Raw genomic sequence first — 21006 nt, 5'->3', positions numbered from 1 at the left:
CCACCCTCTTGCATGACTGTTCCAGATACCTCTCTCCCTCTTGTATGGTGCGCACTGAAGAGAGTTGCTGCTCCAAATCAGCCACATGTTGTTCAAGGGCTGCTACCATCTGGCACTTCATGCAGATGTGACTGTCCTGGATATCTTTTGGATCCAAAATATCCCACATCTTGCATGCCACACACATCACAAGAAGAATGGCTCTCCTGGGAAGTAATTACTTGAAGTTGGTCAAATGGTAACACAATGTTCTCTATGGGGACAGATGCTGTACCTGTGAAGGTCATGGTAACCCTGATGATTTTCAGAACTGGATCAATGGAATCACCGGGAAAGCGGAATGTTCTTAAATATTAGCCAAGGAATTATCCAACTGAAACTCAACAGATCAATGATATCAAGGGATCATAGCTTCATATGTTTCTACAGGAACGCAAATCAATAAATGGAAAAACAGCAGCAAATGTAAGCAATTGTTGGTTGTGTCTGAATACATTCACATAAAGATATAGGCACTCAATTAATCTGATGCTCCTAAAAACTACAAAGACGTCCATTAATTCCGTGCACTTGGTCTGACATTTAAGGGTTCAGACATGAATGAACAAAATAGAAATAGAAATATTCACCCTCATCCAATCACAATGGGTTACACAATTTTAATGCATTAACCAGCTCCAAGTTCCATTGTTACGGAAGTAGTGTGACTGCCTGAAATTGTGGTATGAAATTGTAGCTGGCACAGTGGTTAGCACTGCTGCCTCACAGCACCAGGGATCCGTGTTCAATTCCAGCCTTGGGTGACTGTCTGTGGGTGTTCTCCCCATGTCTGTATGGGTTTCCTTGGTTTCCTCTCACAGTCCAAAGGTGTGCAGGTTAGGGGGTTGCCCACGATAAATTGCCCCTCAGTATCCAAAAGATGTGCAGGTTAGGTGGGGTTGTGGGTATAGGGCAGGGGAGTGGACTCACGGAGGGTGCTCTTTCGGAGGGTCAGTGCAGACTCGATGGACCAAATGACAGCCTTCTGCATGTAGGGATTCTATGAAGTTTATGAAATTAAAGTATAACCTACAGATAATTGAAGGGAGCTGCACTTGAAGAGAGTGCTGATCAGAAAACCAGTGCTACAACAGTTGCATTCCTATGACCTGTGCCTGACTTTAGTGCAACTACCTACTTGAAGCACGAGTTGGGGGAATTTACAAATGGAATTATGTACTACATCTCATTGAACCTTTTCAAAAATTCATTTACAGGATATGGGCATCCCAGGTTAGGCCAGCTTTTATTGCCCATCCCTAGATGCTCAACAGAAGGTAGTTTGTGAGTTGCCTTCTTGAACCGCTGCAGTCCTTGAGGTGTAGGTAGACTCACTGTACTGTTAGGAAGGCATTTCCAGGATTTTGCCCCACTGCGTGAAGGAACATTGACATATTTCCAAGTCAGGGTGGTTAGAGACTTGGAGGGGAACCTCCAAGTGGTGGGGTTCCCAGGTATCTGCTGCTCTTGTCCTTCTACATGGTAGTGGTTGTGGGTTTGGAAGGTGCTGTCTAAGAAACCTTGGCGAGTTACTGCAGTGAATCTTGTAGATGGTACAAGGCTGCCACTGTTCGTTGGTGGTGGATGGTTTAAATGTTTGTGGAAGGAGGAGCAATCAAGGGGGCTGCTTTTCCTGGATGGTGTCAAGTTTCTTGAGTGTTGTTGGAGCTGCACTCATCCAGGCAAGTGGAGAGTATTGCATTACACTCCTGACTTGATGTGGAGATACCGGCGTCAACTGGGACCTGAGATTCATGTCGCATTACATTCATCCCCCACCATCTGGACTGGGCTTGTGAAATCCAACCAACTGTCCTGGCTTGAGACAATTCACACCTCTTTAACCTGGGGTTACCCCTATCTCTGGATCGTAAAGACTGAATTGCCTGCAAATGCTTGCATTCTAAGCATTGTCTGGCATCTTTGAATTTGTCTATATATATGTTTCTGGAACATACCTCTTCATTCACCTGAGGAAGGAGCAGTGCTCCGAAAGCTAGTGTTTGAAACGAACATGTTGGATTTTAACCTGGTATTGTAAGACTTCTTACTGTACTCCTGACTTGAGCCTTGTAGATGGTGGACAGGCTGTGGGGGGTTCAGGATGTGAGTTACTTGCCGTAGGATTCCTAGCCTTTGACCTGGTCTAGAAGCCATAGTATTAATATGACTAGTCCAGTTCAGTTTATGATCAATGGTAACCCCCCGGATGTTGATTGTGGGGGATTCAGCCATGGTAATGCCATTGAGTATCAATTGGGTGACGGTTAGATCCTCTCTTGTAGGAGATGGTCATTGCATGGCACCTGTTTACGATTATTTCTTATTTATAATAGTAAAGTTAAATTTATAATGATTTAGACATGACATATTTTCTAATTTTGATATATTTTATATTTTTAGTATAATAACAAAGTAAAAATTTCCAATATATAATCTTTATTCTATCCTTTAAGCTAAATTTGTACTTTGTTCACTACATAATGTTGACATTTTACTGTTTAATTTAATGCAGAATTTTCAAAAATGCTACTGATTAATTTGATGGGGTAGTACTTTTTTTATGGAAAGCCCTTTATGTTGTTTGCAATAAATCATGACGTTAGCAATATTATTATTTTCTAGACATGGCAAAATGTGGGTTGAGAAAGGAAACTCTCGGCCAGTTGGTCATTAGAAGTAGGGAAAATAGAGAATCCATTATTCGGTATTTGATAATAGGGAATGGAAAACTATAACACAATGGGGCAGAGTTAACATTGATTTATTAAAGAAGAATCCTCTTTGCCAAACCTGTTAGAGCTTTTTCAGGATGAAATAGGATGGGATAAGCTGGGTAGCTATAGTGCATTTAGATTTTCAAACAAAACTTTGATAAGGTGTCGAACAACGGGTTATTACGCAAAATTAGGATTCATCAAACTGAAAGTAAGATATAAGCATGGATTAAGGACTGGCTAATGGACAAAAAACAGAATAGAAATAAACTGATTTATTCTCAGGTTGGCAGAAATAACTACTGATGTATAGTAAGGATCAGTGTTTGGACTCTGCTATTTGCAATCTGCCTCAATGACTTAAATGAGGGCATCAATTGTAATGCATCTAAGTTTGCTGGCATGTATATTTAGCTGGAAAAGTAGGCTGAGAGAAGGATGTAGATGGATATAGACAGGTTAAGAGAGTGGGAAAGAACATGACAGGTGGATTATAATGTGAAATTATTGGTAGAAAAAATAGAAATATTGAATATTTTTAAATGGTGAGACTTGGAAAAGTATTCAGAGGAATCTGTCTCTCCTTGTACATTAGTTACAGGAAATTAAAATACAGATACAACGAGTAATTAGGAAGGCAAGCGGTACATTAACTCTTAATACATAGGGAATAAAAAATAAAAAATTCTGGAGTGTGGGTTTCGCATTTGTTGCCCATCCCTAATTGATCTTGAGATGGTGTTGGTGAGCCACCTTCTTCAGCTGTTGGAGTTCATATAGTTTAGGCAACCCACAGTGCTCCTGGGAAGGGGGTTCTGGCATTTTGATCCACTGACAGAAGGAATGGCAATGTAATTAAGTCAGGATAATGTGTGACTTAGAGGGAAACCTGCAGCAGGTTTCTAGGTGGAGAGGCTTTGGATTTGGAATGTGTTGTTGAAGAAGACTTGTTGAGCTGCTCCAGTGCATTTTATGCATGGTGTACACTGCAGCTACTGTGCAGTCATGGAGGGAGTGGATGTTTCGGGAGTTGTATGGGGTACCAATAAACCTGACTGCTTTTGTGCTGAAGGGTGTTGAGTGTTTTTTTGAATGTGGGAGTTGCATTCATCCAGGCAAGTGAAGAGTATTTCATCACACTACTGACTTTTGCCTTGTAGAAGATGAACAGACCTCGAGGAGCACAGTGTGGTCTGTCTGTAGTGTTTTGATACAACTGAGAGCTTGCTAGACCATTTTAGAGGGCAGTTAAGAGTCAACTACATTGTTGTGGGTTTGGAGTCACATGTAGGCCAGACCAGGTAAGGGTGGTAGATTTCCTCCCTCATTAGTGAGACCTAGATAGACCTCAGCTGGAGTATTGTGTACCGTTCTGGGCACCGTATTATAGGAAAGATGGGAACCCATTGGAGAGAGTGCGGAAGAGGTTTACAAGAATGGTTCCAGTGATGAGAAAATTAAGATATGAGGATTGATTGGAGAGATTGGGACTGTTTTCGTTGGAGTGAAGAGATTTGAGAGAGATGCTCAAAATCATGGGGGGGATGAGGGCTGGACAGAGTGTAAGGATCCTCTTCTTTAAACTCTGTTTGTTTCCTGATTTCTCCTTTTGATTTCTTTTATTTTTTGCTATTACAATGTTTGTCCATGGATGATTAATGACTTTAAGGCAGAGGTTTACCTTTAATTCAAGCAGACGCCTGGGTAAAACTGAAGATTGATCTGTGACCTTAAGGCAAAGCAGTCTGCAGGAAGCTGTCTGTGTTTCAAACCAGCAGTTTGAAAGCTATCCTTCTTAAACAAAGGAACATCATTGGCTATTCTCGAGTCCTCCGGGACATCACCTGAAGACAGTGAGGATCCAAAGATTTCTGTCAAGGCCTCAGCAGTTTCCTCTCTTGCCTCCTTCAGTATTCTGGGGTAGATCCCATCAGGCCCTGGGGACTTATCCACCTTAATATTTTTCAAGATGCCCAACACCTCGTCTTTTTGGATCTCATGTGAATACTGATTCCTGACTCCTTGCTTAAGTTCCTTCCTACTTTCCTTATATTCCACACAGGCTTCGTCTGTTCCCAGCCTTCTAGCCCTGACAAATGCCTCCTTTTTCTTTTTGACCAGACCTACAATATCTCTCGTTATCTAAGGTTCCCAAAATTTGCCATATTTATCCTTCTTCCTGACAGAAACGTGCCGGTCCTGAATTCCTTTCAACTGACATTTGAAAGTCTCCCACATGTCAAGATGTTCATTTACCGTCAAACATCCGTCCCCAATCTAGGTTCTTCAGTTCCCACCTAATATTGTTATATTTAGCCTTCCTCAAATTTGACATTCACCCAAGGACCACACTTATCCTTCTCCACCAGTACTTTAAAACTTACTGAATTGTGGTCACTGTTCCCGAAATGCTCCCCTCCTGAAACTTTAACCACTTGGCTGGGCTCATTCCCCAATACCAGGTCCAGTATAGCCCTTTCCCTAATTATTGTGTTCACCTTACAAACCTGGTGGCTATAAATTATTGGGCAGCCAAAGATTTGGGACTCCGGGATCTGTGGTCTGGAATTGACCACGCACTAGCCCAAGGTGTCGCAACAGAATACTCGACTGATTCTTGGGATCAACAAATTGTCCTATAAAATGCTGAGAAGACTATAATGCCAGAAATTTAGAAGAGTGAGAAGATGCCTCATTGAAATACATAAAATTCTCAACAGAGTTTACAATGGAGATATTGGGAGAATGTTTTCCCAAACTGGAGTATCCAGAACTAGGGGTCACAGATTTAGAACATGGAGTCAGCCATTTAGGTGTGAGATGAGGAGAAATTTCTTCACTCAAAGAACTTTGGAATTGTTTAACGCCGAGAGCTGTGGATACAGCACCCAATCGTTGATTACAGTCAAGTTAGTAATAGAGAATGGCGGCACGTGGCACAGTGGTTAGCATTGGGACTACAGCGCTGAGGTCCTGGGTTTGAATCCCAGCCCTGGGTCACTGTCTGTGTGGAGTTTGCACATTCTCCCCATGTCTTTGTGGGATTAACCCCTGCAATCCAAAAATATGCTGGTTAGGTGGATTGGCCACGCTAAATTGCCCCTTAATTGGAAAGAAAATAATAATTGGGTACTCTACATTTAGAAAAAATAGAGGTTTTGGGATATAAAGGAAATCAAGGGATATGAGGATAATGGGGAAAGGTAGAATTGAAGTAGAATATTAGTCATGATTTTTTTGAATGGAAGAGCAGGCTTGAGGGACTAAATGGCCTGCTCCTTTTCTTATGTCCTAATTGGATTGGTGAGATAGATTGCTATGTTTTGTTTCTAGTGCTGTATGCTCCTATGATGGAGAGCAATATAAATTTTGATTTCTAGTTCAGGCTCAAGGGGCTGAATGGCCCACTCCTTTTCCTATGATATTCTTTCTACTTTGAATATCATTTATAATTCATATTTATGTTCACAAAGGGCAGCTCAATAGCACGCTGGTTAGCACTGTCGCTTCATAGCACCAGGGACCTGGGTTCGTTTCCCGGCTTGGGTCACTGTCTGTGCGGAGTCTGCACATTCTCCCTGTGTCCGCATGGGTTTCCTCCGGGTGCTCCAGTTTACCCCCACAGTCCAAAATGTGGGGTGAGGTGGATTGGCCAAGCTAAATTTCCCATAGTGTCCAAAAGTTAAGTGGGGTTGCTGGGTTATGGGATAGGGTGGAGGTATGGGCTTAGGTAGGGTGCTCTTTTAGGGGCCGGTGTAAACTCGATGGGACGAATGGGCTCCTTTTGCCCTGTAAATTCTATGATTACATAAAATGTATCTAAGAAGATCGGTTATTCTGTTCAGTAAAGGAAACCAATTTTGGTTAATAATTTCAGTAGAAATGACTCCCAGTAGATAGAAAATTCAATTGCCCCCCCCCCCCCCACCCCCCCACCCCCCAACGCTGTAACTTTCCCAACAGCAGATTGTTGAACATTTCGAAGCTAATGTTGGAAGATTTGTTTTCATTTTTCCGAGCACAGCACTTGCACATTGTTCTTAACTACTTAAAAGGGACAAAAAGGGCGGCACAGTGGTTAGCACTGCTGCCTCACAGCACTAGAGACCCGAGTTTGATTCCGACTTTCAGTGACTGTGTGGAGCTTGTATATTCTTCCCGTGTCTGTTTGGGTTTCCTCTGGGTGCTCCGATTTCCTCCCACAGTCCAAAGGTGTGCAGGTTAGGTGGATTGGCCATACTAATATTCCCCCGAGGTGGGGTTACGGGGATAGGGCGGGGATTTGGCCAAGGTAGGGTGCTCTTTCAGAGGGACGCTGCAGACATGATGGGCCAAATGGCCACCTTCTGTACTATAGGGATTCTATGATTCTATGAAGGTACTTTATGAATTCTTAGCAGTTTACTGTCTGGCTGTCATTGCAGTGTGAATGACAGCAGACCATTATTTACATTTGCATTACTAATTTGTTTTTAATCACCACGTCTATGAGACTCACTAAATACATTTTGTCATGTAAAGCCCTTGGGAAAGATCAAATTAAATAACTGCAATAATTGGCTTTAAGTATGCTTGGCCTATAACCTACAATATTAAAAAAACTATAAATGCTGGAAATAGTTTTTAAAGATTGTGATATCACCTACACCTTTGATATCTTTCGATTAGTTTATTATAATAACTACTTTTATTTGTTTACATAAGCCTTTCCATTCCACATTCAACATATTTGTTTGTAGGTTGTTCTTTTTTAAATGTTCCATATCACAATTATTAATGCTGTTTTCTAATCTATTTTGGCTTTTTGTTTAAGTTAGCCTTGTGTCTGGCCCATGCAGAAACCATGCTGAAGAGTGACTGTGAATGTGACATGTTTGCCAACAATCCAATTCAAGAGAACCCAGTTGCAGGTTAACAACAGTTAAGAATTAAATGCATCTGAATATGTGCTCGAACATTCCTCGACTTCAGCCAGCTAAAATTGCACAACTTTCCAGTACATAATAACAGACTTATCAAGTCTCTTATCCAGCTGAGGCATTGGTTGTGTCAATAATTTTCACCTCCCACATATTGAAGGCCACTGCTATACACCAGGTCGATGTGTCAGTTGTTTAGCCTAGGCCTTTATTTGAAGGTCTTTCACAAAAGGTTGAGGGTGAGCTACCTCTCTCCAGTGTGGGTCGTAGCCTTCCGTTCACGAAAAAGCTTCCTCTTTTTTATCACAAATCCATTTGACACTTTGGTTCTGGACCTTGGGAAGTCCTTGGAAGGCAAATGAACTTCACATTTCACTTCTCTTTTTGAGTTATCACAAGCTTGGAAAAAGAATTTGCATTGATGCAAATATTATCCAACCAAACATTCAGGCCATTAAACAGGAGCAGTTGGAAGTTAAATGGACTATTGTAGAGCATATTGATCAGAAGAATAGGTATTCAAAAAATAAAAAAGCTTCAGCTTACTAGGATTTGTTTTAGGACAGTGAAACTAGCATGAAAACTAAGCAGAAAGTAAATATCCTGAGCAAGTTCCTATATATTTCTGTCAACACAATGAAAAAAGTATTTATTTCCATCTCACCAATGGATGGTTTAACTGAGAGGACCACAGAAACATGAGTAAACTGTTCGGAAAATAAAAGTAGTTTTAAAGAATTTACGGTTGTATTGGTAAACATTGGGGCAGCATGGTAGGTCGCATAGTGGTTAGCACAATTGCTTCACAGTAGGTTCGATTCCCGGCTTGGGTCACTGTCTGTGCGGAGTCTCCATGTTCTCTCCGTGTTTGTGTGGGTTTCCTCCGGATGCTTTGGATTCCTCCCACAATCCAAAGATGTGCACGTTAGTGGATTGGCTATGCTAAATTGCCCTCAGTGTCCAAAAAAGGTTCGTTGGGGTTACTGGGATAGGGTCGAGCTGCAGGGAAATGGTGGAGGTATGGGCTTAGGTAGAGTGCTCTTTCCAAGGGCTGGTGCAGACTCGATGGGCCGAATGACCTCCTTCAGCACTGTAAATTCTATGATTCTATGAGAAATAAGGGGCGTGTTTAAACCAAAATAAAGTCCATTCTGGGCAGGATTAGATGCGTCATTCCCAGCATTTGTAGCTCCGGGAACGACCCCGCTACTGGGACGGCACGGTAGCACAGTGGTTAGCACTGTTGCCTCACAGCACCAGCAACGCGGGTTCGATCCCCAGGGTCACTGTCTGTGTGGAGTCTGCACGTTCTCCCGTGTCTGCGTGGGTTTTCTCTAAGTGCTCCGGTTTCCTCCCACAGGCCAAAAATGTGCGGGTAAGGTGGATTGTTCATGCTAAATTGCCCCATAATGTCCAAAGGTTAGATAGGGTTGCTGGATTATGGGGATAGGGTGGAGGTGTGGGCCTCGGTAGGGTGCTCTTTCTGGGGCCGGTGTAGATTCGATGAGCTGAATGGCCTCCTTCTGCACTGTAAATTCAATGATATAATGGAACTCTGGTTTTTCGGGCCTAAATGGGGAACACACCTCGCGAGGCCACGTTTCTGCCATTGAGGAGCTCTGCCCCAACTCACTTGTTGGAGGGTCCTTGAGTCTCTCCGCATACTACCTCATACCCGCAGGGCATGTCCTGGCCTGATCCCCGGCTCGGGAAAAGTGCCACCTGGACACCTTGGCACTGTGAGCCTGGCACACTGGCAATACCCCTTCAAGTCTGGCTGAACCAGCTGGGCACCCTAGTATTGCCAGGCTGGCTCCTGTGTGGCACTGCTAGGATGCCCAGGTGGCACTGCCAGGGTGCAGGCTGGCAGTACAAGGTGCCTGGGTGGCATCAGCAGTGTTAAGGTGCCTCTCTGCACAGATACCAACCACCCGGGGGCCTCCAATTGCCTGGGAGACCGCTCCAACTGCCGATTTGCCTGATCCTTGTTTGTGGGGTCCAATGCTGAATGGCGCCCAGCTGGGGTCTCCTCGATGAGGCCGGTAGATCCTGAGAGCCGGTTCGATCTGGTATCAGCAGAGTTAAATGAGCTTTTAAACTCACTTAACTCAGCAAGTTTGGTCTCGCCCATTGTGGGCAGGACCTAGATTGTGATATCCCACAAGATTTTGTTCGATCTCGTAAGGTGTAGCAGGTGTAACAACTATCAAGAATCCTGAAAGAGACCTCTCCTGGGAATTATCAGCTGTGTTCCACCCGATTTCAGCAGAATGTGGCCAGTAAATCATGCCCAAGGTATAGTTTTCAGTGGGTTCAATTTAATGTTTCTGTGCCTGGCAGTGTAGAACATAAAGTTAGATTCATGCTGCACAAAGGTGTTTGTATGTGAGGGTGTTGATTCAGTTCCAGCTGTGTCTCTATTGTGCTTAGAGAGAGCTACAGCATGAAGAATAAATAAAAGGCATAAGCATGTGGGTGTTGCTTAGCAACTGGGGCCTGATAAGGTAGAGAAGCTTTTAAGTTTTGGTTTAACTTATTTGATTACAGTTGAAGATAGGTAGTGAGAGAGATGGTAGATTTGTTAGAAGCCGTTGGTTTTAGGAGACTTGGGATGCCACGAGGCTGGAAAATCTCGCGAGAGGATTCTTGCAAGATTTATAACGCTCATTACTCATCGGCGCGAGATCTACCAAGATCTTGCGAGATGTCGCAATCTGGATCCCGCCCATTGATTTGCATATTCAAGTGAGCAATTAGTCTCACTTGAATATGCCAGCACTGGAGTTACCAAAGGCGTGGGATCTAACGGACTTACCTCAGAGACCCAAAGCAGGGGCCATTTAGCACTGGTTGACACAAACATTGACCAGGCGTACTGGCACTTGGTGGGGGAGGGTGGGGGGGGGGGGGGGGGGGGGGAATCTCCCAGGTGAGCTGGGGCGGTCACGTTCTGGGCAGGGGGTACAGTTCAGTTGGCTAGACAGCTGGTTTGTAATGCACAGCGAGGCCAGCAGCGCAGGTTCAATCCCCATACCGGCTAAGGTTATTTATGAAGGCCTGTCTTCTTAACCTTTCCCCTCACCTGAGATATGGTGATTGTCGGTTAAATCACTACCAGTCAGCTCTCCCCCTCAAAGGGGAAAGCAGCCGATGGTTATCTGGGACTTCACCGTACCGTTATCCGATGCCACCCCGGGTGCCAGAATGGCAGTGTCACTTGAGTACCATGGCAGTGCCACTTGGGTGCAACCCTGACAATGCCAGAGTGCCAAGGTGGCACTGCAAGGCTGGAAGGGGCAATGCCAGGGTACCTATTTGTCAGCCAGGCTGACAATGCCAAGGTACCCATTTGGCATTTTGTCCGTGCCAGGGATCAGGCTCGGGGGTACCTTGCCTTTATGAGGTGGGGTGCGGCAGGCGATGACCCCCTAATTGGTAAGTTGGGGTGTTAGGGCCGGTCTTGAGGCCGCATTAGGGGGTCCAGAGATGGGGGCGTCATCTCTTCCTGCACTGATCTCTTCCTGCACTGATCTCTTCCTGCACTGGTGAGTTGAGCTCGTTAGTGCAGGAACTGAGCCTAAGTGCGCCCTCGGTGGGGCGTTCCTCGCTGAGGCCCAAAATGAAGCAGAGTCACGTTTAATAGCAGGGTCGTTCTTGGCACTGCAAGTGCCGGGAAACACCCCGCTGAACCCGTCTAAAACGGGACTTTGTTTCATTTCCATTAAATCACGCCCGAAGTATGATAGAAAATGCAGAACCATATATGGATTTCATATTCAAACTGTATAAGATAGATAAAGTCCAGAAGTTTGAAAATTTCAAAATCTGATGACTCAAAATCCCAAAATTTAAATTTGTAATCACAAAATTTTGAGCATTGAACTAAAATAGCTGACAAATCTGTATCACAAAAAATTGTGCAATTCGCAATTCCATTGCAGCAGATTTAACAACAAAATACTTTTTTTTAAACTTTGCTCTCCTTCCTTGCTCAAAGCCACCTTATAATAAAGAAATCTCCAGGCATTGGGAAATCCTAACAACCTTCTCCTTGGCCACATCGACAATACCACTCCAAAGTCTGTCACTGGGAGGTGCATGAGAGCAGTTCACCATAACTTAAAACTAATAGCATTTTAAAGATTGCAACGTGGTGATAGTCTCAGTGGGCAGAATGGATAATAATAATAATAACCTGATATTCTGATGGGTGAGGAAGAACCTAAAACAATCAATGTGAAGAAAATACAAATATGCAAGCATGTTTTGTTTGTGTGTGTGTTTTCTATAACAAATGCATACATTTTCCTGTGAAAGGCATGCATCCTCTTTAAGAAGTTTAAATTACATACAAGTGAAAGGCATGCATTATATGATGACCAATCACTACACAATCTTTGAACAGAAGAGCATGGCGGTTTTCGTAGGATGTATTTACTTCAGCGATTTTGCGCTATACAAAATATGTCCTTCCATTTCATATGTTGCAAAAACCTACTTTCATAATTCACATGCATTAGAATATAACTTTTAGTATGGGTATCATATCTCTTTTTCAATCGTGGATCAATGGAAAAATCTGATTGAAAAATAGGTAAAAACCCTGATGTAAATGCAAACCAAACTAGCCTGAGTTAATTGCAGTTAAAAGGTAGCTGTGTCAAGGAGTATGGAGAGATCCTGGGAGTATGGTTTTAAGATAAAGGATCAGGCATGATCATGTTCAATGGTGGAGCAGGCACAAAGGGCCAAATGGCCTACTCGTGCTTCGTATTTCTCTGTTTTTATTCAAAACAGGCAGAGTTGGTGGTGAGAAACTTCAACAATTAATGACCTATCACTAGGCTTTTGGTAGAGCCAGATAAGTTTCACTTAACTCAATAAAATATTGAAATTTATTCATGTAGGATCCAGATGAGAAGAAGTGGGAACAGATTATAAACATGGGAGTTCCTTAATACGACCCAGCAATTCTATAGAGAGGGCAATCCATTAGAGATATAAATTATTGACATGGGTCACAGAATCAAAGGGTTGTTTTGAAGGTAAAACATTGTTAATTTACATTTCTGTTTGGAACATCCCAAGTCACATCATCATAGAGATGGACCTTGGAGTGAAAAAACTTATTTTCCTAATCTATCTGGCTGTTTTTCAAAGAGGGCAGTTGCAGATTGCACCTTGTGTAGGATACAGCTCATGGCAAGAGAAACTGGATTTGCTAAGCTTACAGCTGGTGGGAGGAATCTACAGTGACTCAGTAAAAATAAACATTTAACTTAGAGAACACAGTGAAGCTGTAGCTTGAGCTGAGAAGTCCACAGTTGTGAGCTTTTTGAAGAAACTTGGAGGATCGCTCAGCCAAAAGCTAATGGAAGGATCCTAATGAAATTTCATACCACTGAGAATAGCCGGAGCAGTGAGAAGAAACCAAAGTGAAATCTGGAGAGCTGTGATAGACCTCTGGGTTGGTCTCAAGAAACTGAATACACCTGCAAGGTTTTGTAAGATAAGGGAGCCCTTGGGGAGTGTTGGTGCTTTGGGGGTGGGGGGGGGGGGGGGGGGCGGAGGGGGGGGAAGGCGGGGCGGGGGGGTTTGGTCAGTAGAAATTTAAAACTGAGTTCACAGCATACATCTTTAGAACCATAGTGTTAATGTGGTTATTTATGTACATATATCCATAAAATTAAATTGGTTTTTGTTTAAAAATGAGAAAGCTTGTGCCTTTGTCAATTAACTACTGGTTGTTGTACTTCTCTAACAGGATTACAACAAATACAAATCATGACATTCATGCTCCTTACATGAAATAATAACTGAAAATGCTGCTAGAATAAAGAACAGCGTTTATAATTTAGAGCAGGAAAAATGTTAATGCAGTGTTCTCTCCTTACTGAAGAAGAATAGCTTAATGAATTCAGTGGGTAAAATAGGATATTTGAATTTTATTTGTGTCTCCAAAAATGTATCAGCAAGTTTTCAACCACAAAGGAATAAGCACAGAACAGATTGACCCAATATAACTTACCAAGTAAAAATGAGGCACAGTAAAGTGGATATAAGAATAAGAACCTGATTGAACATTGCAGATTGGGTTCGCTGGATAGCTCTGTGAAGATCATTCTAAATGAATGGAAAGAGAATTAAAAATTCTAATATGTGCTCCAAACAAAAATATTGGCGGTCTGTTTCTTTCTGATCTGAATGTAACTTTTTTTTTAATTTTCAGCGAGAAATTTCATGTGTTTATTGATATGTAGAGGCTTAACTACCCAAGTTACAGAGAACACTGGGTGCAAACAAAAACTGAACATAATTGTACCTGTGAATGGATTTTACAAATTAATTTATGTGTTAAAATTACCCTATTTTGCACAATTTAAAAAAATGATATATCTTTGTGATAATTATCACCACCATTAGATTATGGTTTTGGGGATTTTGATTATTGGAAGAGATGCTAAACTGAGGCCTTCTACTTGTAAAGATGGATGCAAAATATCCTGGGTGGGATTCTCCAGCCTCTCAGCGGCGGACCGTTCGCTGGTGGCAGGATACTTTGTTCCCGCCGCTGTCAATGAGAATTCCTTTGAAGCCACCCCGTGCAGCCGGGACTCCCGCAGGCGGGGATGCACTTCCGGTGGGAACACAGAATGCCGCCGCCAGTGAACAGCCGGAGAATTCCAGCCCCTATGACATCATAGCAGAGGGCAGCAGAGCAGAGCTACTGATCAGCTGTTCTGGGGAAATTTGCATACGTGCAGAGCGGTCAGCCTAAGTTGAAGGTGGTTTGTGGAGAGGCTGTTGGCAAGTGACAGTTAAACCCGAAACACTTTGTGAGTGTTTCCCACCCTACCTCCTCCTCTAACCAACCCCCCCCACCCCACGGTGGTTGGGAAGCGGGAGCAGGGGCCTGTCGTGAAGGTGAGTGAGTGCCTTTAAATTTGCTTACCTTTGAGCGGGAGCAGGGTTTGAGGTAATATCAGGTAAGCTCTTCCTTTCTTTTTCTTTTTCTTGTTATTTTTTAAATCTAGAGGTGATGTCAGGGAAGGCAGTACAATGCTCCTCCTGCAGAATGTTTGAGGTGAGGGACGCCGTCAGTGTCCCTGCTGATTTCATCTGTGGGAAGTGCACCCAACTCCAGCTCCTCAAAAACCGTGTTAGGGACCTGGAGCTTGAGCTGGATGAACTTCGGATCATTCGGGAGGCAGAGGGGGTCATAGATAGGAGCTTCAGGGAAATAGTTACACCAAAGACTGGAGATAGATGGGTAACTGTAAGAGGGACTGGGAAGAAGCAGTCAGTGCAGGGACCCCCTGCGGTCGTTCCCCTGAGTAACAAGTATACCGTTTTGGATACTTGTGGGGGGGACGACTTACCAGGGGTAAGCCATGGGGTACGGGCCTCTGGCACGGAGTCTGTCCCTGTTGCTCAGAAGGGAAGGGGGGAAAGGAGTAGAACATTAGTAATTGGGGACTCAATAGTCAGGGGCACAGATAGGAGATTTTGTGGGAGCGAGAGAGACTCACGTTTGGTATGTTGCCTCCCAGGTGCAAGGGTACGTGATGTCTCGGATCGTGTTTTCCGGGTCCTTAAGGGGGAGGGGGAGCAGCCCCAAGTCGTAGTCCACATTGGCACTAACGACATAGGTAGGAAAGGGGACAAGGATGTCAGGCAGGCCTTTAGGGAGCTAGGATGGAAGCTCAGAGCGAGAACAAACAGAGTTGTTATCTCTGGGTTGTTGCCCGTGCCACGTGATAGTGAGATGAGGAATAGGGAGAGAGAGCAATTAAACACGTGGCTACAGGGATGGTGCAGGCGGGAGGGATTCAGATTTCTGGATAACTGGGGCTCTTTCTGGGGAAGGTGGGACCTCTATAGACAGGATGGTCTACATCTGAACCTGAGGGGCACCAATATCCTGGGGGGGAGATTTGTTAGTGCTCTTTGGGGGGGTTTAAACTAATTCAGCAGGGGCATGGGAACCTGGATTGTATTTTTAGGGTACGGGAGATTGAGAATATAGAGGTCAGGAGCACAGATTTGACTTCGCAGGAGGGTGCCAGTGTTCAGGTAGGTGGTTTGAAGTGTGTCTACTTCAATGCCAGGAGTATACGAAATAAGGTAGGGGAACTGGCAGCATGGGTTGGTACCTGGGACTTCGATGTTGTGGCCATTTCAGAGACATGGATAGAGCAGGGACAGGAATGGTTGTTGCAGGTTCCGGGGTTTAGGTGTTTTAGTAAGTTCAGAGAAGGGGGCAAAAGAGGGGGAGGTGTGGCGCTGCTAGTCAAGGACAGTATTACGGTGGCGGAAAGGATGCTAGATGGGGACTCTTCTTCTGAGGTAGTATGGGCTGAGGTTAGAAACAGGAAAGGAGAGGTCACCCTGTTGGGAGTTTTCTATAGGCCACCTAATAGTTCTAGGGATGTAGAGGAAAGGATGGCGAAGATGATTCTGGAAAAGAGCGAAAGTAACAGGGTAGTTGTTATGGGAGACTTTAACTTTCCAAATATTGACTGGAAAAGATATAGTTCGAGTACATTAGATGGGTCATTCTTTGTACAATGTGTGCAGGAGGGTTTCCTGACACAATATGTTGACAGGCCAACAAGAGGCGAGGCCACATTGGATTTGGTTTTGGGTAATGAACCAGGCCAGGCGTTAGATCTGGAGGTAGGTGAGCACTTTGGAAACAGTGACCACAATTCGGTGACCTTTACGTTAGTGATGGAAAGGGATAAGTATACCTCGCAGGGCAAGAGTTATAGCTGGGGGAAGGGCAATTATGATGCCATTAGACATGACTTAGGATGTGTTAGTTGGAGAAGTAGGCTGCAAGGGTTGGGCACACTGGATATGTGGAGCTTGTTCAAGGAACAGCTATTGCATGTTCTTGATAAGTACGTACCAGTCAGGCAGGGAGGAAGGGGTCGAGCGAGGGAACCGTGGTTTACCAAAGAAGTGGAATCTCTTGTTAAGAGGAAGAAGGAGGCCTATGTGAAGATGAGGCGTGAAGTTTCAGTTGGGGCGCTTGATATTTACAAGGAAGCGAGGAAGGATCTAAAGAGAGAGCTGAGACGAGCAAGGAGGGGACATGAGAAGTCTTTGGCAGGTAGGATCAAGGAAAACCCAAAAGCTTTCTATAGGTATGTCAGGAATAAAAGAATGACTAGGGTAAGAGTAGGGCCAGTCAAGGACAGTGGTGGGAAGTTGTGTGTGGAGGCTGAGGAGATAAGCGAGATACTAAATGAATACTTTTCGTCAGTATTCACTCAAGAAAAAGATAATATTGTGGAGGAGAATGCTGAGACCCAGGCTATTAGAATAGATGGCATTGAGGTGCGTAGGGAAGAAGTGTTGGCAATTCTGGACAAGGTGAAAATAGATAAGTCCCCGGGGCCGGATGGGATTTATCCTAGGATTCTCTGGGAAGCCAGGGAAGAGATTGCTGAGCCTTTGGCTTTGATTTTTAGGTCATCATTGGCTACAGGAATAGTGCCAGAGGACTGGAGGATAGCAAATGTGGTCCCTTTGTTCAAGAAGGGGAGTAGAGATAACCCCGGTAACTATAGGCCGGTGAGCCTAACGTCTGTGGTGGGTAAAGTCTTGGAGAGGATTATAAAAGATACGATTTATAATCATCTAGATAGGAATAATATGATTAGGGACAGTCAGCATGGTTTTGTGAAGGGTAGGTCATGCCTCACAAACCTTATCGAGTTCTTTGAGAAGGTGACTGAACAGGTAGACGAGGGTAGAGCAGTTGATGTGGTGTATATGGATTTCAGTAAAGCGTTTGATAAGGTTCCCCACGGTCGTCTATTGCAGAAAATACGGAGGCTGGGGATTGAGGGTGATTTAGAGATGTGGATCAGAAATTGGCTAGTTGAAAGAAGACAGAGAGTGGTAGTTGATGGGAAATGTTCAGAATGGAGTTCAGTTACGAGTGGCGTACCACAAGGATCTGTTCTGGGGCCGTTGCTGTTTGTCATTTTTATAAATGACCTAGAGGAGGGCGCAGAAGGATGGGTGAGTAAATTTGCAGATGACACTAAAGTCGGTGGAGTTGTGGACAGTGCGGAAGGATGTTGCAGGTTACAGAGGGACATAGATAAGCTGCAGAGCTGGGCTGAGAGGTGGCAAATGGAGTTTAATGTGGAGAAGTGTGAGGTGATTCACTTTGGAAAGAATAACAGAAATGCGGAATATTTGGCTAATGGTAAAATTCTTGGTAGTGTGGATGAGCAGAGGGATCTCGGTGTCCATGTACATAGATCCCTGAAAGTTGCCACCCAGGTTGATAGGGTTGTGAAGAAGGCCTATGGTGTGTTGGCCTTTATTGGTAGAGGGATTGAGTTCCGGAGCCATGAGGTCATGTTGCAGTTGTACAAAACTCTAGTACGGCCGCATTTGGAGTATTGCGTACAGTTCTGGTCGCCTCATTATAGGAAGGACGTGGAAGCTTTGGAACGGGTGCAGAGGAGATTTACCAGGATGTTGCCTGGTATGGAGGGAAAATCTTATGAGGAAAGGCTGATGGACTTGAGGTTGTTTTCGTTAGAGAGAAGAAGGTTAAGAGGTGACTTAATAGAGGCATACAAAATGATCAGAGGGTTAGATAAGGTGGACAGCGAGAGCCTTCTCCCGCGGATGGAGGTGGCTAGCACGAGGGGACATAGCCTTAAATTGAGGGGTAATAGATATAGGACAGAGGTCAGAGGTGGGTTTTTTACGCAAAGAGTGGTGAGGCCGTGGAATGCCCTACCTGCAACAGTAGTGAACTCGCCAACATTGAGGGCATTTAAAAATTTATTGGATAAGCATATGGATGATAAGGGCATAGTGTAGGTTAGATGGCCTTTAGATTTTTTTCCATGTCGGTGCAACATCGAGGGCCGAAGGGCCTGTACTGCGCTGTATCGTTCTATGTTCTATGTTCTATGTTCTATTTGAAGATGAGCAGGGGAACTTGGAAAGAATATTTACTTTTTAGTTTCTCATACTCACAATCATATTCTCCAGGGCATGCTTGGCTAACCAGCAGTTCAGAAAAACTGGGATGAATAGATTCCTTAATGGAGACCAAAATATCTGTAATTGAAACATAGAAACACAGTAAATAGGGGCAGAAGTAGGCCCTTTGGCCCTTCAAGCCTGCTCTGCCATTCGTTATGATCATGACTGATCATCCAACTCTGTAACCTGTTTCCGCTTTCCCCCATATCCTTTGATCCCTTTAGCCCCAAGAGCTGTATCTAACTCCTTCTTGAAAACATCCTTGTTTTGGCTTCAACTGCTTTCTGTTGTAACAAGTTCCACAGCCTCACCAGTCTCTGGATGAAGAAACTTCTCTTCATCTCAGTCCTAAATGGTTTACCCTGTATCCTTAGCCTGTAACCTCGGGTTCTGGACTCCCAGCACCTTCGGGGACATCCTTCCTGCATCTAGCCTGTCTGATCCTTTTAGGATTATATAGGTTTCTATGAGTACCCCCCTCATTCTTCTAAACTCCAGCTAATATAATCCTAACTGACTCAAACTCAACTCATACGTCAGCCCTGCCATCCCAAAGGAAATTAAAGCATTTTGGTTGAACTCATGGTTTCAGGGAACTTCAGAATACAATACACAAATTGAAAAGACTACGCAGTAGAATGGAAATAAAATCATGTTGCATTGTTTCTTGTGGAACCTTGTTGTGAAATTTAATGCCTCCCTGGAGAAAGTAAGGTTAGGAGATTGGGACAGTGGTGGGTGTGATTGGAATGGAGGATAGATAGGGAGATTGGGTAGGCAGGGGAGAGATCCTGCCTTCTTCTGATCAAGTCTGGGGAAGAAAGTATTGTGGGCATCATTCCTGCCCAGAGACCATTTTAGGCTCTTAATGGCCACTTAAAAGCCTAATCACCTAAACCTGCCACTGCTGGTATTCAGCTAGCTGCGGGAAAGGGACACGGCATTCTGTTGGGTTTGTCAGCGGTCTACTGGAGGGTGGGGTGGGGGTGCTAGCCTTCATTCATGGGAACATTGTGCCCAATTGAGGGACCTGGCATCAGGAAGGGAGAGCCTCACACAAAGCTACCTTGGCCCTTGATTTTGATCACCCTTCCCACCTCACTGACAACCCCAATCTCACCCACACTCACCTCCACCTGGGGGTCCATCCACCATCTTCATGGCTGGTCATGGTGCAGTACTGGCAGTGGCCAATTTTCCTGGTGGCATTGTCAGGCCCTAATTACCTCACAGCGCACAGCAGTGGGTTTTCTGACCATGTGGGGGCTTAATCTGACAGGAGGTTCAACGCTGCCCAGGTAAAGTGCCTAACAAACTCAGAATAACAACAAGCCTCCCAGAGAAAGGCAATGCAGGGCTCCCACTGGTTATCCAGCTAGTAGTAGAGACCCTCCTTGCCCACAGTAAATTCTGTCCAATAAAATGAAAGCTCGCTTATTATGTTTTACACCAGAGTAAAACAGATAAGTCATCTGCTGGAAAAACAGACAATTAATGTCATTGCCTTTCATATTAATAGAAAATATAACTTTCTTACTTCAAGTTTTTGATTAAATACTGCTGCAAATTTGACCCAATCAGAGAGATGTATCTCAATGAGAAAAGTTTTGTTTGGCCAATTAAAAAAACAGGATAAGTTTTCAAAGTACTTGCTTTTTAAAAAAAAAAGATGTGTCCAGTGCAAGTGGGTTTTCCTAACATATACTGGACTTCAAAAGGGAGCAGGAATAAACTGGTTCCAGGAATTGGCCATCAGAATGACAATTGGCCGGAAATCTCCGGCCATTCACTGGTGGTGGAATTCTCTGGTCTGATCGGCAGCGCACCTGACCCATGGGTTTCCCAGAGACATGGGGTGGATTCAATAGGAATTCCCATTGACAGCGGAAAGCCGCCTCACACTGTTGAGTAACACAAGGCTGAGAGGTTGGAGAATACTGCCTTTGAGGATTTTCTGCTTCTCAATTCCTCTTAATTCAGGCAACAATCCTGAATACAATGAAATTAGCCAAATCTGGAGCCCTTGGCTCCAAAGACAGATCAGACATTAATTGGGGAAACTTTTGTGTATTTTTCTCATTCATATTCGGGCTGAATAGAAATCATCATATCAACTGACATGAGCTTGTGAAAAAACTGAACAAACTGATTAGCTCATTCTGTGGTGGTATGTGGCCCTGGAGAGAGAAATTAACTTGTCTTTTTTATACAGGTACCTTATTCCTAATAGGCAGATGATACATTTGTTTAAGTTAACTGAATAGTAGTTAATTGAGTGAGAATATCAGGGCCAGTGAATTTTAATGCTTCAG

General features: G+C 44.0%; 1 protein-coding gene across 1 annotated transcript in view; it reads right to left on the bottom strand.

The window, feature by feature from the left end:
- Positions 1 to 21006, bottom strand: part of kcnt2 (potassium channel, subfamily T, member 2) — a 1159267-nt gene that overhangs the window by 668878 nt on the left and 469383 nt on the right. The window contains exons 9-10 of the mRNA XM_038794878.1: positions 18686 to 18769; positions 13704 to 13798 (exon numbers count right to left, since the gene is read on the bottom strand). Of these exons, the coding sequence (XP_038650806.1) occupies positions 13704 to 13798; positions 18686 to 18769 (179 nt within the window). The remainder of the gene's footprint in view (positions 1 to 13703; positions 13799 to 18685; positions 18770 to 21006) is intronic.

The sequence above is a fragment of the Scyliorhinus canicula genome, chromosome 4 (assembly GCF_902713615.1).
Source record: "Scyliorhinus canicula chromosome 4, sScyCan1.1, whole genome shotgun sequence".
Taxonomy (NCBI): Eukaryota; Metazoa; Chordata; class Chondrichthyes; order Carcharhiniformes; family Scyliorhinidae; genus Scyliorhinus; species Scyliorhinus canicula.
This window is presented reverse-complemented; position numbering and strand designations above follow the sequence as displayed.